The sequence below is a fragment of the Ornithorhynchus anatinus genome, chromosome 16, assembly GCF_004115215.2.
Source record: "Ornithorhynchus anatinus isolate Pmale09 chromosome 16, mOrnAna1.pri.v4, whole genome shotgun sequence".
Taxonomy (NCBI): domain Eukaryota; kingdom Metazoa; phylum Chordata; class Mammalia; order Monotremata; family Ornithorhynchidae; genus Ornithorhynchus; species Ornithorhynchus anatinus.
In genome coordinates this window covers 4,834,232-4,860,921 of record NC_041743.1, presented here as the reverse complement: position 1 = coordinate 4,860,921, position 26,690 = coordinate 4,834,232, and the positions used below count along the sequence as shown (strand labels likewise).

The 26,690-nt window shown below is 45.4% G+C and overlaps 1 protein-coding gene across 1 annotated transcript; it reads right to left on the bottom strand.

Annotated features, from left to right (window-relative positions):
* Positions 1–8,091: 8,091 nt before the first annotated feature.
* Positions 8,092–24,737, bottom strand: PRRX1 (paired related homeobox 1). The gene is made up of 4 exons (XM_007669022.2): positions 24,650–24,737; positions 23,586–23,761; positions 17,568–17,749; positions 8,092–9,179 (listed from the first exon to the last, which is right to left on the bottom strand). Exons 1-4 carry the CDS (start codon positions 24,735–24,737, stop codon positions 9,041–9,043), a joined length of 585 nt encoding a protein of 194 aa, XP_007667212.1. The 3' UTR covers positions 8,092–9,040.
* Between the last annotated feature and the right edge of the window lie 1,953 nt (positions 24,738–26,690).

Sequence of the window (26,690 nt, the reverse complement as noted above, 5' to 3'; positions counted from 1 at the left end):
TAGTGGATAAAACAGGGGCCCGGGAGCTCCCGGCCCCAGAACTTGCCTGCCATCTGACCTTGGACAAGTCACTTAACTTCTCTGCTTCACTTTCCTCAATTACAAAATGGGGATTCAATACCTGTTCTCCCTCCTACTTAGGCTGTGAGCCTCATGGGGGACAAGGACTTGGGCTGACCAGATTAACGTCTATCTACTGCAGCATTTAGAGCAGTGCTTGGTATATGAAAAGCACTTAATACCATAAAAACCACAATTATCATTATTATTCTAATTATATGGCATCAATGTTTTTATGTCCACTGTATTTATTTTGAGGTCCCCACCTCCCTCTGCCTCAGTTCCTATCACTGACTTCTGAGCTTGGAAAGGACTTGGGTGATAGTTCACTAAACCTAGAGGAAGTTGTAGGGTGGGGGTTAGGAGCCCCCCTGAAGAAATGCTGTAGGTTTATATGGATTAGGATGGCCTTCTGCAAAGCATCGTGCACGGCATCATCCCTGTAATAATAATAAGAACAACTGTGGTATTTAAGTGCTTACTATGTGCCAGGCACTGTACTAAAGTGCTGGAGTAGATGCAAGCAAATCAGGTTGGATACAGTGCCTGTCCCACATTGGGCTCACAGTCATCCCCATTTTACAGATGAGGTGACTGAGGCACAAGGAAGTGAGATGACTTGCCCAGGATCACACAGCAGACAAGTGGTACAGTCAGGATTAGAACCCAAGTCCTAACTCCCAGGCCTGTATTCTATCCATTAGGTTATGTAAGCTCCTTGTTGGCAGGGAACACATCTACCAACTCTATTATACTTTCCCAAGTGTTCAGTATACTGCTCTGCACACTGTTAGTGCTCAATAAACACTACTGATTAATTGATTGATTCCTTTGCACTGAGAATCCTGCATAAGGCATACGATGTCAGATGTGCCTTTCTGGGGTGCACAAGGGCTGTCAGAGGTCACTCTAGTCCAGTGTGTGCCTGTTTATATGGCCACAGCCTACGCTGGTAAGGCAAATTCACCCTGAGTGGGAATCTGGCCTGTTTCTGCCCTTGACTGATATGTCAGAATAAGCAATATCGTTGCCTCCTATCCATAATTGTCTGTTCAGAGACTGAAGACTCGATGTCAGCGAGGGGAAGGAGGAGAGGAATGCTGGTGTTGTCGACCCACATGAGGTCAGGATTGTCCTCTGGCTACACCCAGACATCAGCCAGAAAGGAGTCGGTGACATTCACGTTATCGAAAAGGCTAGGTCCCGGATCGGGGGGTTGGAAAAATGATTTTATTCAGAACTATATCTCTGGCAGAAAAACAATTATCACAGCAGAGTTTCCGCAGGCTAGAAAATTGAGATTGATGAAAGGAAAGAGCTTTTTAATATGCGCCTCTTCTGTGAAACATTACTTGGGGTGGACGTGGGATTTGCAGATGACCTCACTGAGTCTGCTGGGTGTGCAGCAAATGGCATCGAGAAACCCCTTGAGTCTTCTCTAGCACGTAGGGAACTTGGGACTGCAGAGGAAACATGCCAGAGACAAAAGGGATGTAAGAGTTGAAGGGGTGTGGGGGGAAGAGCGGCAGGGTTTGAGGTGGGGGAGAAGACTCTTAGTCAGCAGAAAGGAATTAAAATAAGCTGAAGAATTCTTTCCATCCTCTGGGACAAAATGTACTTTCACCTAAGAGGATGGCCCTGAATCGTTTCAGAGGAAAATCTTGGAACTTCTCAAAAGAAGAAACATTGAATGAGAAAGAGACAGTGAAAACTGAGAGAGGGAGCAAAAAATGACCTTACGGGGATAGGAGACTTAAGTTCGTTCACCTTTTCAATAGCAGCTGCAGGTCTCAGGGCCCTCTAGAAAGGTTCTTTGCCTATGTGTGTTCTTCTGGTTTGTGGGTTAATTATTGTGCCAATGTTCAAGGACCAGAATCACTGATTATAGACAGAGCGTTATGTGACTGGCTCTTTAATAGGGTGAGGCCACACACACACCACCTCATTTGAGTCTGTCACGTGAGGCTGGGCAATAATGATTAATGCCGATGGCGTTTTCTGAGAAGCAGTGTGGCTTAGTGGAAAGGGCGCAGACCTGGGAGTTACAGGACCTGGATTTTTAATCCCGTCTCTGCCGCCTACCTGCCGTGTGACTTTGCGCACATTACCTAATTTCTTCATGCCTCAGTTTCTTCATCTGTAAAATGGGAATTTGATACCTGTTCTCCCTCCCACCTACACTATGAGTCCCCTCTGGGACAAGATGTGTTCATGAACTGGTTGTATCGTACTCACCCTGGCACTGAGTACAGTGCTTGGCACAAAGTAAGTGCTTAACAAATGCCATTATTATTACTAAGAAGGCCTTACTCGGTGCTAAACGCTGTGGCAGGTACAAAGTAGTCAGATTAGACATGGACCCCTTCCCCCTTCCCAAGTGGGGTTCACAATTTTGAGAGGGAGGGAGATCAGGTCCCGAAGGCTATGTTCATCCATAATAATAATAATAATAATGTTGGTATTTGTTAAGGGCTTACTATGTGCAGAGCACTGTTCTAAGCGCTGGGGTAGACAGAGGGGAATCAGGTTGTCCCACGTGGGGCTCCCAGTCTTAATCCCCATTTTACAGATGAGGTAACTGAGGCACAGAGAAGTGAAGTGACTTGCCCACAGTCCCACAGCTGACAAGTGGCAGAGCCAGGATTCGAACCCATGACCTCTGACTCCAAAGCCCGTGCTCTTTCCACTGCGCCACGCTGCTTCTCATAAAGCTCATCACTCAACCGATGATATCTATTGACCACTTACTCTGCACAAAAGACAGTAGTACACACTAGGGGGAGTGCAATGCAGCAAGTAGACGTGATCCCTGCCCACCAAAACTTTGAATGTCCAACAGCCAGGATGGCTGACCAATAACTCCAGCTCCTTTGGGGGTGAGAGAGAACCAGAAGGGGAACGGCGAGGAGCTGCCCCTTACAGAGAAACTGGACGAGTGTGAGAAAATACATCCCTCCTGGGGCGAGACCCAGACTGACCCTCGGAATTTAGTTGCAGCCACTAAGTCAACGTCTCTGTTTGTACAGAGTCGTCCGGGAGCAGGATCATGAAATATGAGGGGTGAGGAGGAAACTCCTTCCTTGACCTGAGAGCAGCTACAGACTTAGCACAGGGTGCCAATCTCTGGAAGTGTGGAGTGGTTGTGAAATCCAAGCCCGGGTCACATGATACCTCCCTTCATCTCCGGACCATCTGAGCTATCTCATTCTGCCAGATAAGATGGGTAAAAACTGCTGCCTCAGCTCAGATGCCAGCTAAATCACATTCAGCACATTAGCTGGCTGTTTTCCTAAGATAGTGGGATTTTTCCTCCACATATTTTGAGTTCTTTTCTAGGATTTGTGTTTTGGGCCATCTCTGTCATGCAGCTATAATTCTAGAGGAAATGGCAGGGTTCGAAATCTAGGAGTCTGCCCCAACTGCGAACTGGCCCCCGAACTTGGTTTGGGGATTAGCGGTTTCGAGTTCATTTTTCCTCTATTTCCTAATGTTCTCGCAGTGGCCAGAAACCCTGAAATCAGATGTGTTGGTGACATTTTCCACAAAACCAGAAAAAGAGATGACGGGAATGAGTGCAAAACTGACTCACACCTCATGAAATTCTTGAAGCAGAAGTCACAACGATCCAAGCAAACATCCAACCCTTGTTGGGGAAAGGAACGTCTCCCAAACAGACTTCCAAAGCCTAAAGCTTCCTAAGAAAAGTCAGTTGCTTTGGTAAACATGACACTGGCTCGATTCAAATGTTTGTTGAGTTTGTGACATGGTGGAGAACAAGCTTTAGACTACTTTGTTGAAGAACATAGCCAGCGGAGTAATCAGATTTCCCTTCAAAACTCTCAAGCGAAGTACCATTCTTCCATGAAGCAAGGAAAGAAGTTGTTGGGAAAATCTGGCTACTTGTTCAGGGTAAGGTCAATCGGTCCATGGTATTTACTGAACACTTGCTGTGTGCAGAGACCTTGGGAGAGAGTACAATACTACATAGTTGGTAGACAAACTCCCTGCCCACAAAGAGCTTACAGTCTCTAACAAGGTGGTGGTGTTATAGACACCCAGTGAGACAACTTAAGTCATATGGCATTTGCTCCATGAAAGAAATTTTTTCTCCCCCTTTAAAAATAAAAGATAAATGTTGGTATTTGTTAAGCGCTTACTATGTGCAGAGCACTGTTCTAAGCGCTGGTGTAGTTACAGGGTAATCAGGTTTTCCCACATGAGGCTCACAGTCTTAACCCCCATTTTACAGATGAGGTAACTGAGTCACAGAGAAGTTAAGTGACTTGCCCACAGTCACAAAGCTGACAAGTGGCAGAGGCGGGATTAGAACCCATGACCTCTGACTTCCAAGCCCGGGCTCTTTCCACTGAGCCACGCTGCTTCTCTTTAGACTGCAAACTACTTGTGGGCAGGAAACGTGTCTACCAACTCCACGGTGCTGTACTCTCGCAAGCACTTAGTACAATGCTCTGCACATGATGTGTGCTCAATAAATACCATTCATTGATTGATTCTCACTGGCCCTGATTTCATTTGATGACCTACTTTTGTCACTGGAATTAGATCTTCATCCGAACCCTCTCATGGGTTGGCCTTCAGCATCTGCCTTTAGAATTCTGGCGTACCCAAAGGGAACTTGGAAAACCTCCTCAGCCTTTCTAGGCAGGACCCCATTGGGTGAAAGTGTCAATTCCTCCTCTTCTTCCCTTGAGGATCCAAACAGAAAGAATAAAGAGACAGAGGAGCTCTTGAGCAAAAAACTGTCCAGTGGAAGGAAATTCCAGGGTATCTCTTGGCTTTGGTATAGGAATTTCCCCTATTGGTAGGCTTATAGATGAGATATACAGAGCCATGAGTTACTAATAATGTTGGTATTTGTTAAGCGCTTACTATGTGCAGAGCACTGTTCTAAGCGCTGGGGTAGATACAGGGTAATCAGGCTGTCCCAAGTGAGGTTCACAGTGAATCCCCATTTTACAGATGAGTTAACTGAGGCCCAGAGAAGTTAAGTGACTTGCCCACACTCACACAGCTGCCAAGTGGCAGAGCCGGGAGTCGAACTCATGACCTCTGACTCCGAAGCCCAGGCTCTTTCCACTGAGCCGGAGGTGACATGCAAGTAGAAGACACTCTGATGTGTGAGATAATAATGTTCACTCGAAGCTCTCTGTGGGCAGGGATTGTGTCTGTTCCTCTGTTGTGTGGTACTCTCCCACGTGCTTAGTACAGTGCTCTGCCAAAGTACATATGATTAATTGATTGGTTGATCAAAGTAGGAAGAAAGCTGGGGAACCAACGTGAAGAACAGGAAAGATTAGAATCAATCCGTCCTATTTATTGAGTGCTTACTGTGTGCAGAGCACTGTAGTAAGGTCTTGGGAGAGTACAATATGACAGAGTTGGTAGACAAGTTCCCTGCCTACAATGAGCTTGCAGTTTAGGGGGGAAAGCCCAAGTCCAGCATAGTGTAAGAGGAATTATGGACTTTAGAGTCAGAAAATATTCCTTCTACTCCAAAGGCACAAAAAGCAATCAATCAGCAGTGCTCAGAGCTTAGTACAGTGCTCTGCACACAGTAAGCACTCAGTAAATATGATTGAATGAATTTATTGAGCACTTACTGTGTGCAGAGCACTGTATTAACCGCTTGGGAGAATACAACACAACCCTATGGAGTTTTCAACTTCCAAAGAAACGAGATACCAGTCCATGACACAGAGACGTGAAGGTTTTCCGCATTCTTTATTGAAAAGGAATTCATTTCTACTCTAGCGCAAACACTGTATATTTTACATCATAAAGCAAGATATAATTTACATAATACATTTCTTATGAGATCTTTATACCCCTCAATATCATTTCCTTTTCATTAATTCCATCATTTCTCCTGGTTTTCTTTCACCAGTAATATGCCCTACAGATCAGCATCTGCTTTACAGAGTTGGGGGGAGGTGACAGGCAGATAGCCATATATATTTATTAGTGTATGATTCAGGAGGGATAGGAAAATACCTCAAATTTTGAGGCTCTGAGAATCTCATCTGGCACCTTACTTAAGACCTTGGAAAGCTATTCCTCTAAATTGCATACAAACCTAACTTTTAAATCAACTATCCCTGTGTGCTTATTTCTTGACTTGCATAGAAAGTAGTTGTTGGGGGGTGGGATGGGGGGGAGGTTTAGGGACACTAGCAAATGTGGCTGTATCCTGAGCCCTGGGCATGAAGGCCTTATTTTGGTATCGCTCTAGGTTATCTTAGGCTTCCCTTTTCTGGAGTGAGGAGAATCTCAGGATGAAAACGTAAGAAAATACTGCTTTCTGCCCCTTCCCATCTCTTAAATTCCCAATTTGCAAGTAATCCCTGTGAAATAACATGGAATTCCCAGGATTTTCATCATGTCCTCCTCTGGGTGTCACAATGTGGGAGTTTTCGAGAGCTTGGCACTCGCTTCTCAACCGTCACACCACAACCCAGTCACCAGGGCTTCAGAGTCCATCTGCCCTCAATATTCTTCCCACGCTGTTTGGTAAAAATGCGGCGAGGAGCTCTTTAGGATGCTCCGAGATCCTCGTGTCCACCGGCCTGGAATGGACAGTACCGGAGGTTAATTAGAATTCTCCCAAGAGCATAAAAAAATCTCTCTTGGCACAAGCAAGATAAGGGTTGGTGAAATTCAGTACAATTTGGTGGGTCCAATATTTTCAGATGAGGTGGGGCATTTGAAAAGATGCTGTGATTTTACTGACAGCTTGACCTTCAGATCTACGAAGAGATGGATGCAAAGATGCACATGCGTTTGCAGTAAAGGCAAACTTCCCCGCAGTGCAAAACTTGTGCCCACCTGAATCCAAAAACGTGATACGGCAGTTGATGGATTCTCTCAAATTACCAGTATTTCAACATTTCAGAATCGTTCTAGTCATGGAGGCCTGGTCTCGAGAGTGAGCCAATCAAGCTCTTCCCGCCTTTTTTTGGAGGTCTTGAACTGTAGATCTACTGACTGAAAATTTGACCAAGGGCCCAAAGGGGTGGTGTGTGTGTGTTCATGTGTGAGATGTGCGACTAAATCAGCATCCATTTCCCAGTATGAAATGACACTTCTCCCTAGCAGCTCATTTATCTCAGCAAGGAAACACTCCCTCGGTTCAATTCTACATTCCTAACCCCATTCACATTCATAGCGAACTCCTCTTCTCTCAGGTCTGCCAAGTGCTGTACATATAAGACCCAGTGACTGGGAGGATGGAGCCTCACAACACCCCTGTGAGGTAGGTAAGTTCATTTAGACCCATTTTGCAGACAGGTAAACCAAGGCACGACATGTTTCAGTGACTTCTCCAAGACCACCAGGCGAGTTAATAGCGCAGCTGAACATTTCCCAGTGTTCCCAATTCCCAGTTTCTGGCACTAGCCACGAGTTCATAATGCTCTTCAAAAAACCAGCCCGTGATAAACTAAGATATTGGAATTTGAGGGTAGGATCCTGCTTGAGGAGGCATCTGACAATTTCTGCCAAGAGGGAAAAAGCTGGAAAATGGATTGGCTTTTGCCTCCTCTCTCTACATCATCATAATTTCCATTGCGAAGCGTGCTCTGGTCTTCCCATCTGTGGCTGCATCATCCCCATGAAAGGGCGCCCTGCCTCCATTCCCCATGATCAGTCGACTGATCGATCGATAGTATTTACTGAGCGCCTTACTCTGTGCAGAGCACCGTACTCAGCTCTTGAGGGAGTACGATAGAGCTGGTAGACATGATTCAAGGAGCTTGCAGTCTATCGTATGCAGAGCATTGTACTCAGCTCTTGGGAATTTACAATAGAGCTGGTTAGAAAGGGTCGCTGCCCGCATGGAGTTTGCAGTCTAGCAGAGGAACCTTCACCATGGTCCATTTAGAGCCACACTGCATGCTTAAAAAGGGGTTCACCCTGAATATGGTTCTACGGACTTGATAGGGACTGCTGTATCCAGAGAAAAGAAAACAGGATATTCATTGATTTGCCCCTTCACTTGGGAGACAGGCAAGGTGGTGACAGTGACAACCTGACATTTTTATTGAGAAACCACAAAACCAAGCTTGCAGGAATATTTTATATATATATATATAATATATATAACTATATACAGTATATATAAATGTGCATCTGACAGCCCTTTAATACCCGTGGCACCAAACGGAAACAGTAGAATTCGCCATCACGGATCCCAGTCCTTTTTCTGCAGAGTGTTTTTCCCTTCCTTTCTGGAATGAAAAGCATTTCTACTTTCTTTGGCTGTTCAAAATGGCAGTGCCACCAAATCAATCAAAAGCAACACATGCGTCTAAATCCAGAATAGCTGGCTTTCGACTAAGGCTTGGAGTTTGCAGGCAGCCAGGTTAGGAAGAGATCAAGGCACGTTCAAACGTCGCGTCGAGCGTTGTGCATAGAGGCCTTCTCCGGGGGAGGGTCGGGGGGATGGCGGCGGAGAAGCCCGCTCGCAAGCCTCGGAGAAAGTCTAGTCTGGGTTCTTCATGAGGCTTTCCTTCTCCAGAGGCCTTTGACAAACTTCTACAGGGTGAGATGGGAGGGGAGGGGGTTGGGGGGAAGGTGCAGGAAAGGCCACAGGGGTCAAGATAGAATCGTGGCTGGTGTGGCTTTAGGCACTTTTTCAGCATATAAATCTTCTTCTGCAGCTGTGAACTCTTAATAATAATCGTAAAACAACGGGCTGGGGTGGACTTAACTGAAGAAGCTGAAGTATACGGAGCAAAGCATGAATGAGCCGGGGAATGAAATATGGAAACCAGGATGATGGTACTCCAAAATGAGGAGGAATGTATTTTAGCCAATTTTTCAGCTTGCTCCTCTCCTCCTTTTCTCTGCTTTTGTCCCCAAATTTAGTTCTGCGTGTGTTTTTTTTTCCCAGCAGATGAAGAAATGAGAGCAGGATGGGTGTCTTTGTTTGGTTTGGGGGGCGAAGGGGATTTCTTCTGGGGCCTCAGTTGACTGTTGGGACCTGATTCCTCTGTAAACTATATTCCTTTGCCTTCAGTCTCAGGTTGGCAATGCTGTTGGCCATGTTCATGCCCTGGGCTGGGCTGGTGTTGGCACACGTGGCAGAGTAGGTAGCCATAGCACTGTAGGGACATGGAGAAAGAAGAGAGCAGGGAGAATGATCAGACATTAGCCTCACAAAGCCACCAACGTTGCCGTACCGCACACCTACAGTGTTGGTACCACTGTCTTGGAGCAGGAGCCGGAGATGGCAGGAGAATCACGTTTGCTGCGTCGGTTCACTGAACGAGTGATTATCTCAACAGGGACAACCCCTGCTAAAGTCAGTTGATGAGTGTGGGTGCGTGTTTGTATGGATGCCCTTTTCCCTGAGCTAACCCCCCAGAAGGGATCATGTCTTTCATAATATACTCTTTCATATTGTACTCTCCCAAGTGCTTAGTACAATGCTCTGCACAGAGAAAACATTGAATAAATACTACTGGTTGCTTGATACTGTAGCTCTATGTGGTAGGCTACCTAAGGGGCCAGTAGGCTCAGGAATGTAGCCATTCCCTTGTTTGGCTGGGTAGAAAAAGGTGTGTCGGGCCAGATTTAGAAACGAAGACCTGGAGAAGGCTCAAGGAGCCTAGAGCATTAACTGCTCTGGTCTAGAGTTGGATGGCCCGGGGCAAATCAATAGTTTCTAGTGGCTCCCAATGCTAAGAAAAATCTATGACTATGTCTCAATCACCAGCACTTGTAATTAAGGCCGAGGATCCATCCTGGAGAGCCAATAGGCCTGAGAGGTGTAATTAGTGGTTTTCTGTCAGTTCCAGCACAGACACCACATGTTGCTGTGTTTGGGGATATAAATGACTTTTTACCACTGGATGTAGATTACTCATGAAACCAAACACTTAAAGGATTCAGTTTAATTTGAGGAAAACATTCCTAATTGATTTTTAAACCCAACAAAAATCCCTTCCCACAGCACAGGAATGGGCAGCGGCTACTTGGGCAGAGTGACCGGTGCTTTTCTGTCGCCTGAATTCCAAGGGAATCGCGTCAGCCTCAGGGAGTTTATTGTTCCAGGGAGAGAGAGCGGCAGAACCAACCCGGAAAACAACCCGACCTTCCTCCTTGAGGCAGAAAGATCACATCATTAGCACTGACATTTCTGAGAGTAACAGGGAGAGTGAAAACCCTAAAGAGGGGCCCAAAGCAGCCCAGACAGGAAACCACCTTAGGGGTCAATTACTGTACCACAAAAAGCCGCTTTCCCCTGAGTTTTCCGGTGGTACCCTAAGGATTATGGACAGCTGTTTGGATCAGTTCAGAACTGTCTATCAAAACGATATAGGGGTGCCCCACTGGGGGGGTGGGGGAGCACCAGAAGCAGGGGGTTTAGGGCTCACAGAGTTAAAGATCTGGGGCCAGGTTCGTCTCTTTGCCTTTCCTTGTAAATGTGCTCCCTTCCATCCGGCCATTCATTACCGTGCGGTGACCGTATTCTGAGCTCTGAGATAACTGCCAGGCCAACACGATGGGCCTCCAGGCTATACGCAGCCTATTTCTTGAGTGGGGCCAAAGGTTCCTTTACGGGTCGGCTGGATAGACTTCTTCCACCAAAATGCTCAGGTTGGAAACATAGGAAAGAGGAGTGCAGGAGACACAGGGAATGCAATTCCTGAACCTTCTGATCCCACAGGTGGACAAACCACTTTACAAGCAGAGTAGAGAGTTGGAGAAAATCAGGGGTCCCCAATTACAGTGCCCCATTTTCACCACAGGGTATTGCGGGGGTGGTGGCAAGGGGGTGGTCTTCTCTTCGGGCAGGTTTCTAATAGGGAGGTGGTGAAGACCAATTTAGAGAAGCAGTGTTGCCTAGTGGATAGAGTCTGGACCTGGGAGTCAGAAGGCTCTGGATTCTAATCCCGGCTCTGCCACTTTTCTGCTGAGTGATCTTGGGCAAGTCACTTAACTTCTCTGTACCTTAGTAAACTCATCTGTAAAATGAAGATTAAGACATGGACCGTGTCCAACCTGATTAGCTTGTATCTTCCTCGGTGCTTAGAACAGTGCCTGGCACATAGTAAGCACTTAAAAAATACCATAAAAAAAAGAAAAACGATCGTCAGAGGCCTGAGGCTACAAACCAATTTTGAGAGTGGCCGTGGTTCTTTATACGGTATTTTGAAAAGGACATGTTCCCGACTCCCACTGCCTCAGCCTTTTCCAATTCTGAACCCAACCAGGAGCACTGCAGACAACCTCTCTTGACACCAGCTCACACACATGTTTTCTACCACTGCGGCTGCTAAGATCCAGTTGGAGAAAGAAGGCATTGTGGGTCCCAACAAATCAGCTCTTTGTTCCAACGATCCTCCTTGAGTCTGTCCAACTGATACCCTGATCAACTGGGCTTCCTCCTCTTGGGTGTCAGAAGATCAGAATGAGGATCACCCTTCTTTTGCACCTCGAAAACTTTGGATTGAATGCAGGATGCTTAGGAATCTCTTGGGTTTCCTAAAGCTGATCACATCTGTGCCAGTACAAGCATTTCTATTACTATGAAAACCACATTTCATCCAGTCAGTCCTGAAAGGGCAGGACCAAAATACATTGCTTTCCTGCTGTAGGAATGTTTTGCACATTCCTGTCAATATTCATCTAATATTCCAGTCCTTGCCAAATCAGCGGATTCTTTGGAGAGTCTCTGGGTAGACTGAGGTTCTCCCTAGTCTTAATTTATAGCTAAAACAGTAGCTTTATTTTTGAAATGAATCATGGCCGGTGTTTTGTATCCCAAGAGAAAATCAACGGAAATAAGGCATATAGTTTAAGCAAGAGAGTATGCTATCCCCCTATCCTTGCACTCCCCCTAGGACAGTTCCATCTTAATAACAGTTTCTATTTTATTTTCCAAGAAAACCCGACTTGGACATTTCCCACAATGCTTCGAAACAGTGGCACTCAGGAAGGAGTTGCTGCAGGGTCCGTCCTAAAAAATCTTTGGAATTAGCAATTGCTCGTGACCTGCCCACCTGAAGGTAACTTGCAAAATGTTAATCAACTGAATTTTATAGTGCCCTGGAAAGTGGGCAAGTGATATCGTGGAACTTTTACAAGTGTATGAGTTGGGGTTCTGTGACTTAACTTTTCCCAGGATCTCAGCCAATCCGTGACTGATTCAGGTGCAGACACTGAAAGTCTTGACTCCCTGCTTTTACCCTAAATCCTGAGGTTCCTCCCACTCATTTAGTAGTAGCAGTCATAATAATAGTCATAGTAGTAGAGTGTACTGAGCACCTACTTGGTGCAGTGTACTATATTAAGCGCTAAGGGAATACAGAATAAAGAGGCGGACAGATTCCCTGCAAAGGGGTTTACACTCTTTGGAAGCACGTTTCCTTTATGGTGGATTCACAGAAGGATCTCCACCTATGGGCTCAGTTCTCTCCTCCCACACTTTAGCCAAAAACACCATCCAAGAGCATGCTGGCAACAGACCCAGGTAGGCTCATGCAAGAGGCTCCAGCACAGCCTGGTGAGTGGATGTCTTCCCATTCCCATGGTGGTAATTTAAGGAAGTCTACTGGGGCAAGAGAAAGGGCAATTCCTCTTAAGAACAAGATGCAAGTGAATGACCGTCCTCTTTGACGCCTACCTCTTCCTACTTCCACCCCTCGGGCTATTTTTCATTCTCATATTTCTTTCCATTTCCTTCATTTTCTCCCCTCTGAAAAGGTAACGGGTACGCGTGCTTTCATCCCTAGTCCAATGAGCACTGTCGGGCAACCCAATCCTCTACCCAAGAAGCCAGGCAACCCCTTCACTGCCATCTCCTCCATGAGATTAAACTTCTCCCCCTTAGAAACGGGAGTCAATTTGAAGGTTTATGCCAACTCTGTAGCCCAGAACAGGATTCACTAGAGTGACTGGGAAGAGGAATCTGCATCAACAGTAAAACAGGGCTTGCCTTAATAATGAGAGCCAAATTTCATCTGGTTGGGATGCTGTTCCCTCTTTTCCCTTCCTACTTGCCCTCTGAGGATTAAAGTATGGCCCTGAATTTACTGTGAGGACACCTGTGCTCAGTGTGTCAGATGTGTCAGTTGAGTTTGGGGTCCAAGCCCTGGGACTTGTATGAAGGATGAAAAGAAAATATTTCTCATCTACCCTGGCAGCTGCAATTAACTCATGAGTTTTGCATCTTTATTCTGAGAAGGATTTCAGAAAACCCAACTCAGCTTGAAGCATAGGTTCTGTTAGGGGAGGCAGTAGACAGCCAGCTGGATTGGGGAGGGGAATTCTAGATCAACTCTAAATTTAGGTTACATGACTGCCCGAACCAAACGGGTGATATTCAGTTGACCAGTGGGATGGTAGCCACCTCATTGGCAGAGTGGTTGCTAGGAATAGCTGATATATGTTTTTACGTGGTGGCTTGCAGTCATTTTCAATTGCTAAAAAAGCAAGGATTTTTGGTTTTACTTCTTTCTGATACCCAGCCTGAACTGACAATTGAACCTAGTGTAGGTGACTATTTTCCTATCTGGGATTTTTCCACTAGGTCCTTCAAACTTTCAGTGCAAATCTCAAAATGGCAGCAGGGTGGTTGTCCGGACATGGCTCGTCATTACCATGGGAAGAGGAAGTGTTAAAAGAAATCTCCCTAAAGACCATGAGAAAACCAGTCCAATTCTGCAGATGCAAGAGATTTGGGTAAATCTTGGCAACTTCTACACACTGAAGGCTTTTGAAGCCTCTCAGGATTGTTAGGAAAAGCCTCAGAACTTGTTATTTTAAAAAATTCTTTCCACTTTTATCATTTTCCCAAAAGACACCCCCATGTGTGACATGGCTATTTAGTGATACTCACAGAGTGGATATCTTCTCTTAGCTCTGTCCCCTTAATTAAATAGCCAAAATACTATCATATTCTGTCAGAAAGTGGTCAGATTTTATTGCTTTTGGTTAGATTACCCCATCTGATTATCATTTCTCTATCCTCTTCATCAATCAGATATCAGTTTGCATTTATACAGAATCTCCCCCCAAAGTACCGTGAGATTTCTGTATGCATTAACTCTCAATCCTCCTCACATCACAGGGGGAGTCAGGGGAGACTCCATTTTACAGATGGAAAAACTGAAAAAAGAGATGAACTGCCTTGCCAAGGCCAGGATGAGGACTCGTTCTAAATCCAATCTGGGACTCCGGGTCAGTATGCTATCCTTCCAGACCAGAGAGGCTTTTAGCAATTCTCCCAGTTCACTGAGGCTTGGGATGATCTAAAGGACCCAAGTCAGAGGTTGCGATCTCCTCTCTAGCAATCCCCAGCCTAGCCCCTCACTGCTCAGCTAGCCCACGGTTCTAATCCAGGAGCACGCTACCTCCCACTCAAACCCTGCCCCCAAATAACCACCACCCCCCAGCCCCCACTGGGCAGTTACCTTTTCAGTGTCTTCGTTAGAATCCGTTATGAAGCCCCTCGTGTAAACAACATCTTGGGAGGGACGAGGATCTATTTTTGAAAGTGTGAGAGGAAGAAATGAGGCAAACGAGTTCAGCAGAAGTCAGGCACCAGGACTACGAGCAGTGCAGGGCGGCGGCAAGAGGACAGCGACAAAGAAAGCAGAGGGGAAGAGGTGGGAGAGAGTCTACCCTCTCTGCTGCCATTGTCCACACCCGCTCTGGCCTAACCATCGGCTTTCGTGGCCAAGTACAGCTAAAGCCGTGTCCCTCTTTATATTCCTCCCATGAGGGGGAATGGTTAAGGGGGCAGTTCCCCTCCTGCTCCTCAAATGAGAGCCAAGGGTCAGAACTTGCACATCTTTAGGCTGTCTCTAGCTACCTAAGACTTCATGCCTGGTTTCTGACCAAAGAAAAACAATGCTTTTGCTCTTTGGTTTTCCCCTCTGCCTGTCATCTTCAGGGGAAAGCCTGCGAGATGAGAGAAGGATGATGTTCTCAACATTCTGCTCACCACTCCTGAGCTGCATAGTTGAGCCAGGGCTCAACCCACTCGAGAGTGTGTGACCGCTAGGACTTTCACTGGAACAATTCTTCTCTGGCGTGTATGAATCTGACGGTAGATCGCTCAATCGCTTGGGGATAGCAGTGAGTGTGGAGAACCCCAGAAGTGTAAACTGAAAACAGTGATGTGAAATTAAACACTGTTAGCCAACTATATTTTCCTGGGAAGGACAGTCTCCTGGATCAGAAAGTAAAGTAGCAAGATGGAGTAAACAGTCATGATTTCTCCTTTCCATTGGCTGGGAACTTGTCCTATAACCTTGGGCAGGTCACTCAACCCCTCAGTGCCTCCAGTTTCTCATCTGTACAATAAGGGTGGCAACACCAACCTCTCACAAGAGTGTTGAGAAGAACCCTGAAGTAAAATCATCCAAGTCAGTTATGGAAAATGGAAGTCTCAAGGTGTACAAACAGAAGCTATTCTTCAGAGTTCTAAGCCAAAGACCTCATATTCAGTTTGCTTTTCAATATTCATTTCTGTCTCATGCTTCCAGTGAAACAAGGTAAGTCGACCATAGTTGAATTCACTCCCCCAGTGAACTGCAGCACTGTTGTGTCTTAGCTAGAAATGCAATAAGAGAATGCTGAAATACTAAGAGATTTCATTATCTTTTCAAAATGAACAAACTATCATGAAGCCACTTCCTAAAGCCCAGTTTTTGCTCCATATAAATTGGACTTTGGGAGAGGGTTCGAAGGTTACCATTTATGCACTGATACTAGACAATCCTTTAATGATCTGAAAGAGTTGCTTAATCTCCTAAGGAACCTAAGCAGCACCTGGGAGTAACTTTTCCCAACCTAGCCCACTAGATTTCATTTCTAGCTTCTTTTTACAAAGTCTAATTATACCAGAGAGAAAACCCCTCCCCACAGGGAAACCAAAAAGTAATCAGATATGAGTAGCACCATACTTAATCCTCATCCTTGTGAAGGCTGCAATCCTTAGCCTGAAAGGATATTGGATTGTAAATTCCTCCAATAGAATGCAATCTCCTTAAGGGCAGAAACTACATCTGTCAATTTTACTCCCCCAAACACTTAGTACAGTGAAGCAGCGTTGCTCAATGGAAAGAACCCGGGCTTGGAAGTCAGAGGTCATGGGTTCTAATCTCAGCTCCGCTACTTGTCAGCTGTGTGACTTGGGCCACGTCACTTAACCTCTCTGTGTCTCAGTTACCTCATCTGGAAAATGGGAATTAAGACTGGGAGCCCCACGTGGGACAACCTGATCACCTTGTATCCCCTCCCCCAGCGCTTAGAATGATGCTTTGCACAGAGTAAGCGCTTAACAAATGCCATCATTATTATTATTATTACAGCACTGTATGCATAATAGATGCTCCAAAAGACTATTCATTGATTCATACGACCTTCTGGGATTCTGCTGGGAGGTTCAGCAATGACTCCAAGGATGCCTCTTGATCTTTGTATCAAGGATCCAGGTAAAAGAGAATAGAAGTCAGTTTCCAACAAACCATCCATATCTCTACAAACCATAACATTGAGTTGCTGCTGATCTTGGGCATGCTCGGATCACAGATTTTGAAGTCAAACAAGCTCTGTGGTCCCAAGCCCATTTCCCAAGTCAATGACTAACCTCATCATCTGCTTTTTTTTTTATCTTTTAATGAAACTAAAATTCTCATTAGTCTTTGAATTATTTTTACAGTGAAACTATGAAAAGCTTGGAGTCTAAATATAGTGCTCCGGAAGGTCTCGTTTTTGCCTACCTTGATTAATATTTCAGAAGTTCAGAGGATGGAATTAATTCAGATGAACTGTAAGATTTAAATATAAAAAACGATATGCAATTCTACATCATAACTCTCACCCTTCTAGAAATCCTCAGGAAATTAGATGGCATCACTAAATGGGGATGTTTAAGCAGCCCTAGCTGGGACTAAAGCTGTAGACTCTAGACTGTAAGCTTCTCTCTAGACTCCAAGCTCCTTGTGGGCAGGGAAAGCGTCTACCAACTCTGCTATATTGTCCTCTCCCAAGCACTTCGTACAGTGCTCTGATTGAATGATTGACTAAAGGCGTTAGGATCACTGAACCAGTCAGAATTTGCTCATTCTCTATTTAATTCTCAAATACTGCTTTGAATGTGCAGATCAGCTTCAGGATAACCCTTAGAGAGTCCTACCCAACCAGCAAAAAGGAAGTTTCTGGAAAAAACAACAAAACCGGTCTTTCCAAGTTAAAATAAGGAAGGACCTCATTCTAGAAGCAATGCTTATTCTAGAGGTCTTTATTCTTTTTTGAGCATCCTTTCCCCAAACGTTCATGAGTCTGGTGGAGTCTCTCTCTGTTCTGCCAACCAACCCCATTCCTAGGACAACTAGAGCACTGCAGCAGAGCTGCTGGTGAGAGTCTGGGCAGACCAACCCCGCGAAAGCCATTTCCACAGCTTCCCGGGCAACTAGGCCGGATCCAGATGGAAAGCGGCTGAGTGGGACGGACGCGAGAGTGGACCGTTGGTTCACCTGTACGGAGAAGCCGTTCCCCAGGAGAGATAGTCAGTGGGTCTCGGAGCAGGACGCGGGACGATGGGTTGTTCCACGGCGGTCACTTCCCCCGAGTAGGATTTAAGGAGGGAGGCGTTTTTGTTAGCCAGCATGGCCCTCTCGTTTCGGCGAAACTTGGCTCTTCGGTTCTGAAACCACACCTGGAAGGTTTGGGGAGAGGAGGAGTGGGAGAGAAATCAAAGGTTACATCAGACGAGCTCCTCTTTGTAGGTGTGCAGGCTTCTGGGGAGAGAACGGAGCTGGGAGCTGGGAGACCCGGGTTCTAATCCTCACTCTACTTCTTGTCTGCTGTTGGACCATGGGCAACTCACTTAACTTCTTTGCGCCTCACTTTCCTTGTATGTAAAATGGGGATTCAATGTCTGTTCCCCCTCCCCCTTAGACTGCTAACCTCAAGTGGGACGGGGACTGGGTCCTTTTTCTATCGCAGTGCCTAGCACAGTACTTGATTCATAATCAGCACATTATTATTATTATTATTATTATTAGTTACTATTCTGCTCACCCCACAAGCTTGAACCCTTGGTGTGGTATTTTGCCAGTGGCTACTGCCCTCTCTATATTTTAGCCTGTTTTTGGCTCAAGCCTTTCAATGAATGCTGCTTGGGAAAAAGCCGAGGGCCAGTGCCAGTGAAAGTTTGCAAAATGACTTAATGCAGGTGACCCTGACCCTGACAGCCTGGCTATCTCTCTCAGACTCAGCCAACAAACCCAAGAAGCAGATCTCACCCGACTGTACAGCAGACCTAAAGAGCAAGTTAGTAGAGGTCTCCAAAATGAAACTGGTGTATCTGGCCTTTCATCTTTACAGGAAATCCACCCCCATAAAGGCCTTTTTTATTACTTCTAAGGGCTTCACAGGAAATTGAAAAACAGTCCAATTCCTTTTAAAAAAAAAATAGCCCTGCTGATCAGGACTTCCTCTGTGAGTCAGCTGTTTACATTTCTCCATCTGGGCTGAAGCACGAGAGAATCTTTGGTTACCCTAGGTACCACTAAAGAAAGACCCACTTTATCCATTGATTCATTTCTTATCTGCAGGACCACAGCAGATAAGTAATTCATCGATATGGAAGCCTGTTCCTGATCACTCCAAACAGTCCCCGAGTTCAAGTGTTTTGACATATATTTCAGAGAAGTGGCATGGCTCGGTGGAAAGAGCATGGGCCTCAGAGTTCGAATCCCGGCTCTGCCATTTGTCAGCTGTGTGACTGTGGGCAAGTCACTTAACTTCTCTGTCCCTCAGTTACCTCATCTGTAAAATGGGAATTAAGACTGTGAGCCTCGCGTGGGACAACCTGATTACCCTGTAAATCTACCCCAGCGCTTAGAACAGTGCTCTACACATAGTTAGCGCTTAACAAATACCAACATTATTATTATTTTCTCCTATATTGAAATGATTCTAAATCTAGATTATAATCTCCTTGAGGGTAGAGCTCATGTCTACCAACTCTATGGTATAGTACTCTCCCAATGGTTTAGTGCAATGCTTGACACAATGTGTGTTCAGAAAATACCACTGATGGATTCTTCAAAATGCGCTATGACAAATCAGCCGGGAGGAACCAGTGTCATCCCACAGCTGGAGCAGAAGATAGGGTGATGATACCAGTTTCCTATCAATCAATCAATCAATCAATCACTGGTATTTATTGAGTACTTAGTGGGGTAGAGCACTGTATTAAGTGCTTGGGAGAGTAGAATACAACGGAAATGGTAGACCCACGTTGGCGGCCCACAACAAGTTTACAGTATTGTATGGGGCAAGGAAGTGGAGGGAGGTGACCAGTGGGGCCAGGGACAGGAGGAGAAGGAAGATCAGGGTTAAGGCCTTTAGCTTGACCTTGGGCAAGTCACTAAACTTCTCTATGTCTCAGTTTCCTCATCTGTAAAATGAACATTAAATATCTACTACATATCTATTCTCCCTCCCTCTTATACTTTGAGTTCTGTGTGGGACAGGGATTTTGTCTGATTATCCTGTGTCTGCACAAGAGCACAGCATATAGTAAGTGCTTAATAAATACTTGTTAATAATAGTCATTATGAAAATAGTCACTTTTGTTTTATATAATAGTCACTTAGGTGAAGTGAGTCACATATTTTTTAAAATTATTACTATTTCCTTAGATAAAAATATGTGTGCGGGAGAAAGACATGTGCCTAGAATTCTTGAGGGTCATAAGTAGTCACCCTAGATTAGCTTCCTTAGGGCTCTTGAATGTATACTAAATTGATTTGTTTTCAACACTCAAGTTGGAAATATTTTTATGTTTGTTTTTGTCTTTCCTTTTACAGTATAGACTCCTAGAGGTCAAGGAGCATTTGTTATTCCTTTTCTTTGTTATTCTGAACTTTCCAGTAGCCTAGTACAGTGCAAAACACCAAGGGCGCTCAGTAAATGCCTCTATTACAGCCGATGCTACCATCTTCAGATGGAAGGATTGTTATTGTTATTTATTATTCCAATCAACTTTGGTTTCAAAATCTCTTTTGACTTTTAGTTCTCACACTGCTCAGCCAGGAGAGACGATCACAAACTCAAAATGACTGCCAAAGTCACTCAAAATATTCAAAGTTTCATTTTCTCAGCATTCAAACCTTCTTTCTGGCATGGGTTGGAAGAGCAGCAGGAGAGGAGTCACTGATAAGAACAGACTGAAGATTGGGACAGTGTTCCTGCTTTGCCGAGTTCTGCAGCTCAAAAATCAATCAATCAATCAATGGTATTGATTCAGCGCTTACTGTATACTTAATAATAATAATAATAATAATGATGATGATGCTGATGATAGTATTTGTTAAATGCTTACTATGTGCCAAGCACTGTTCTAAGAGCTGAGAAGGATACAAGGTGATCAGGTTGTCCCACATGAGGCTCAGTCCTAATCCCCATTTTACAGATGAGGTAACTGAGGCACAGAGAAATTAAGTGACTGCCCAAAGTCACACAGCTGACAAGCGACAGTCAGGATTTGAACCCATGACCTCTGATCCCAAGCCCGTGCTCTTCCCGCTGAGCCACGCTGCTTCTAAATGTGACCTTGGGAAAGTCACTTAACTTCTCTGTGCCTCAATTACCTCACCTGTAAAATGAGGATTAAGATTAATTGAACCCCATTTGGGACATGGACTGTGTCCAACATGATTAGCCTCTATTTATCCCAGCGCTTAGTACAGTGCCTGGCGCATAGCATGCACTTACCAAATGCCATTAAAAAAAAATGGTGCTTGGGAAGGTACAATACGGGGGTCTGTAAGGGGGGCATAACAGCTCTGGAGAAAGTTTGGGGGTTAGGGTTCCCTGGAAAAAACGCTCTAGATTCAACCAAACTTCTGTAAAATGTCACATATGCTGTCATTCCATTACAATGAGTGCCTAAAGGAACCCATCTGATGCCACATACATCTCTGTCTGGGTTCAAAAACCTAGGTTAAAAGACCTCCAATTTTAACTGATTTCATTCATCTGCTGGCTGACACAGATCTCCTCACTTCTTTGACTCCCAGAAGGCACCATGCAAAACTTGTACAGAATCCTGTCATCTAGTTGGGGGAAATCCTGAAATAAATGTGTTCTTTTCTTTATTGTCTACTTCTCCTTTCTGAAGACTCTGAGCTCCTTTAAAAACTGAGTATTTTATGCCCTTCCTTTGCTATGTAAGGGTCACAGAAAGTTCCCAGAAAAAACCACTGTTTGACTGACTGAATTGTTCTGCTCTATCCATTTAGCAAACATTAGTAATTGAAAATCTGTGCCACAGTTCTGGCAGTGGTTCAGATGTTGATAGCTAGAGGGTCAAGGAGGAAATGAAAGGGGCATAGGGTTAAACCTTTTCCCCTTATCGGCTTGTACCACCTCTTTTTTTAAAATGCTATTTATTAAGCACTTACTAGGTGCCAAGCACTCTTCTAAGCGCTGGGGTAGATACAAAGTAATCAGGTTATCCCATATGGGGCTCACGGCCTAAATTTCCATTTTACAGATGAGATAACTGAGTCATAGAGAAGTTAAGTGACTTGCCCAAGGTCACACAGCAGACAAGTGGAGGAGCCAGGATTAGAACCCATGACCTTCTGACTCCCAGGCCCATCCTCTATCCACTATGCAACTCTGATATACTGTACTCTCCCAAGTGCTTAGTACAATGCTCTGCACGCAGTAAATGCTCATTAAATGCTAACTGATTGATGGATTGATTGATTGTTCTGATCTTAAGCTCTGACAGGGAACCAGATATTCAACAGCTTCATCTCCCCCTACCCCTACTCATCCTTTGAGGTGGCTCCTCTGGGCCCCACTGGCTTTTTCCTTCTTTTTTTCCTGAATTTCTCTTAATGGACTCCTGGGGTCCAGCCAGACAGGAGAAAAAAGCCACAGTCTTTATCCTTAGGAAGCCCTCTGGAAGAGTATTGTTCCCAAAGAGGCTAGGAAAGGTGCTCAAGTCCCTCCTTTCATACCCGTAGCGCTAGGGTTGGCTGCCATATCGGCAATGGAGCATGCTGTAAACCCCAGGGGACCTTTCAGCATGTGATTCCCAATCCAACGAAGTGGCAGGGAGGTTTTGATCACCCGAAAGACCTTCACCTTAAGTATTGCTAATGTTCATTTCCTCCTTCTGAATTGTTCCTTCCCCATCTTCTCCTCAAGATAGTAGCAGACATCCATCCCTCTACATATATAAGAGAAACATAAAACCGACCTGTCTGTGGCAGTTTTCAGCTCACAAAACTGAACACAAAGAGTCTGCTTCACTGACAGGCTCTGCCTGGTGACTCTTACTTAAAACTCAGACCCAATTTGCAACATACCCTGTTTTCTCTGGGCCCACAGAGCTGCTTCCCATTGCCAACACAAAGAAGCTTTGCAGTTTTAACTTCTTTGGTGTGTACATTGGAAAGATTTATTGATCGAAGTTTCCTTTTACCTGCTTCTGCACTGCTTACAGAGACATCATGAGGATAAATAGCATGATCTATGTGAAAATGCCTTTGAGGATTTCCTAGGAAATGTGCACTATAAATCTAAAGTATTCTTGAGCCCAATTCTACTTTTGCAGAAGGGAAGAAGAAAAGGCTTTCAGTTCGCCTGAAGATTCTTCTAGGGGATGGCAGGAGAGAGCATTAGGTGCTCACTTGTGTCCTTTGCCAACAGTTTGGAAATTTGGAAAACTATCCTTGTCCTACAAATCACATTTTTTTTGTTGTTGATTTATCCCTCCCACTAGAGTGTAAGCTCCTTTTACTATCTCTGTTGTATTGTACTGTCCCAATCACTTAGTATAGTGCTCTGCTCATAGTAAGCATTCAATAAATACCACTGATTGTTCGATTGGGAATGTTGGTCTAACTGCTGTTGTCCTCTTCCTAGGATTTATCACTGGGCTTGACTCTCCATAGGTGCTCAGTAAGGACCACTGTTTGATTGACTGGTGGCTCAAAGTGGCGTTTGGGAGGGCACACCAGAAAGGGGAACTCCGTGTGGGCGTGGCTGGGGTGAGAAGGTGGGTATGTTGTCAAAGGGCTCCTTCCAACTTTTCCCCGTGGGCCGGAGAGGGGAAGATTGGAAATGACCAGAGAAAATGGCGGCCCGGTCTGCTGTTGTCTAGGAAGTGATTCTCTGCCTCAAGTAGGCACAGGCCTACCTCAATTGGAGACCAAGGGTGAGAAAGGGGGAAGCTGATTTCCTCTCTTCAGGGCAGTGGATGGGAGATGGGATAAGGCTCAATCTCACTGATATAGTTATTGGAATTGGTTTGAAACCACCACCCCAGCCCCCATCCGATCCCCTCACCCGATCTAGAAGGGCTTGAGGAATTACTTCTTTACGGTGGTCTGAGGGAATTTGATCCTCACAGCCGGCCACACTTGTGGCCCACATTGCTCAGCCAGGCCACCCAGCCTCTCTAAATATAGAGTCAGGGCTAGTGGACTGAAATCCAGGGCCCCGGGCTAAGCTTAGCTTTTCGGTACCTGAACCCTGGCTTCGGTGAGGTTCACTCTGCGTGCGAGGTCTTCCCGGACAAAGGCATCTGGGTAGTGTGTCCTCTCGAACACTCTCTCTAAGGCCTGCAGCTGGCTGCTGTTAAAGGTTGTCCGGTTTCTCCTCTGCTTTCTCTTCTTCTTCTCTTCTGAGTTCAGCTGGTCATCTGAAACACAAAATAAATGACAAAGGACTGAAAGGTCAAAATAGGACGATGCCATGGACTGTTTTCACTCCCTCTGCATTCCCCTGCGGTTAAGAACTGCTGCCTCAAACCTGGTCTAGACTGTAAGCTCCTTGAGTGCAGGGATCATGTCGACCAACAATATTGTATGATACTCTACTAGCAGCGTGGCTCAGTGGAAAGAGCACGAGCTTTGGAGTCAGAGGTCATGAGTTCGAATCCCAGCTCTGCCACTTGTCAGCTGTGTGACTGTGGGCAAGTCACTTCACTTCTCTGTGCCTCAGTTACCTCATCTGTAAAATGGGGATTAAGACCGTGAGCCCCACGTGGGACACCCTGATTCCCCTGTGTCTACCCCAGCGCTTAGAACGGTGCTCGGCACATAGTAAGCGCTTAACAAACAAACACCAACATTATTAAGCATTTAATACAGTGCTCTCTCTGTCTCCCCCTCTGACTGCAAGCACCTCGTGGGAAGGGATGGTATGTACCGATGCTATAGTACTGTACGCTCCCAAATGCTTAGAACAGTGCTCTGCTTCAATATTCTAGACCGTAAACTCATTGTGGGCAGGGAATGTGTTTGCTCATTGTTATATTGTACTCTCCCAAGAGCTTAGTTCAGTGGTAAGTGCTCAATAAATACGATTGAATGAATGAATGAATGAATGAATGAATGAATACCACTGTTTGACTGATCGATTGATCTGCATGGAACGGCTGTTCGGATGCTTTCCAAAGCCTACAGAAATGCAGGCTTTTAAATAGGAGCCGGGATTTGAGATCTTTTGCCTCAGATGGATCTCTGGAATCGCAGCTCCACCCTGGAGACCCATGAGGGACCCAGGCTCTGGGTTCTTGGAGCCCCACCTTGAAAGATGAGGCCGGGAGAATCCACCACCTCCCTCAGGAGCCAGTAATGGGTAATTCCTGCCAGAAAATTTTCTGTTGCTACCATCTAAATTCCAAAATCTTCCAAGCAACAGTTTCCACTTGTTCCTTCCTGTTCCACCAAACACCAATCACATCATATGGAATTCTGGGTGCTTTATTCCTATGATATCAACTTGATGGATTTTTTTTTCCCCTCGGGTGTTTTGTGAAACGCCAGGTGTTCGAGGTTTCAGGAGGACAGTTAGGAAAGTGTAAGCCGAATCCCCGGAACCTCCAGCCCAGCCCCCACCCCCGACCCAGGAGAACTCTAGTAATGGAAAATATTGACATAACCAGAAGAAAATCACTACAATAGCAAGAAATGACTCCAGCAGGGATATACAGATCATTTTGGACATGTTCTAGGATCTGTGGAAAAAAAACACAATCAAGGAAAGTGTTGGGAAAAGCAAAAAAATGAAGCGATCTATGATTCTGTAAGCTCGTTGTGGACAGAGAACATGTCTACCAACTCTGTGGTACTGTATTCTCCCAAGTGCTTGGTTCAGTAAGCACTCAGTAAATACGATTGATGAGTCCTGGAGAAGACAAATGTTCTTGGAAGGGGAGCCCTGTCATGGAAAGAAAGAAGCAGAGGGAGGCAGAGGCAGCTCAATCTCCAGCCCTTCAGCTAAGATGGCCTGTCTGCCCTTCCTCACTATTACTGGAACTGTGAGCTCTTTGTTTTCTCCACTAACCCTGGAGACCGCAACATGGCACAGGGTTTGTAGAAGCCCCAGAGTCACTATAAACAGTGGAGACACTTGCAGATGCCTGCCACGGGATTTCAGCTCAGAAATAAGCAAGTCGCAGCCCCAAGGCTGAGATGAATGAAGAATTGAGGGAAAAGGCCCAAGCCTGGGGCAAATGAGGGCTGAGGAAGAAACTTGCTGAACAGATAGGTTTCCTGGCTGCAGCCTGGTGTTCTGTCTTCCAAGAGAGTCAAACCGGTTCACCTCTTCCATCTCAAGTCTGGTTTGACTTCTGAGCTTAGTGTCAGTGTCATGTCAGTTCCCTTTCATGTAGTGTGGGATCACTGTCTTTTGAGAGCCTGCCAAGGTATTTCCCAGCTCTAGAGTTGGCCCAAGCCAAGTCAGCCAGATGCAAAGCCACAACAAGGCTGAGATCTGCACAGTTTATTCAGGTTCTGGGTCTTCGGGAGGGATTGCGTCCGCCAATTCTCTGCTCTGTGACCTTCGGCAAGTCACTTCACTTCACTTTTGGTAAAATGGAGATGAAGGCTGTGAGACCTGTATGTGATAGGGCCTGGATCCAATCCGATTATCTCGTATCTACCCCAGCGCTTAGAACAGCACCTGGCACGCAGTAAGCACTTAACAAATAACTCAGTTATTGCTATTATTATTTTCGTGTTGTCTGAAATACTCAAGTAATTCCAGTTGAGTCCATATGTCCATCAGTCGATAAATCAATAGTATTTATTGAGCACTTTCTGTGTGCAGAGCACTGTACTAAGTGTCTGGGAGAGCAGAGTATAACAGAATATGTAGACACATTCTCTATCCAAAAAATGAGCTTCTGCCCTCTAGTAAAGGAAGTAGCTTGTCCTAGTGGATAGAGCATGGGACTGGGAGTCAGATCATCTGAGTTCTAATCCCGGCTCCGCTACACGCCTGCTATGTGACCTTGGGCAAATCACTTAACTTATCTGTGCCTCAGTTACCTGTTCTGTAAAATGAGGGTAAGAGTGTCAACCCCATGTGGGACAGGGACTGTGTCCAACCTGATTAGCTTGTTATCTACCCCATTGCTTAGAACAGTGCTTGGCACATAGTAAGTGCTTAACAAGTACCATAATTATTGTTATTATTAGATGGACGGTGCAGCCAGAATTAGAACCCAGATCTTCTGACTCTCAGTCCTGTATTCTTTCCACTGGACCGTGATGCTTCTCAAAAACTTGGAAATACACCCAAATCTGGGCTCAGTCAAACGGAATGCCAAGGTGCAACAAGGA

Coding starts and splice junctions, on each gene's coding strand:
- PRRX1 (XM_007669022.2), bottom strand. CDS start 24,737: ATGGTAGCAACAGAAAATTTTCTGGCAGGAATTACCCATTACTGGCTC. Junction 23,762..24,649: donor TCCCGGCCTCATCTTTCAAG/GTGGGGCTCCAA, acceptor TTTGTGTTTCAG/ATGACCAGCTGAACTCAGAA. Junction 9,180..17,567: donor GGAACGGCTTCTCCGTACAG/GTGAACCAACGG, acceptor ATGTCCCTACAG/TGCTATGGCTACCTACTCTG.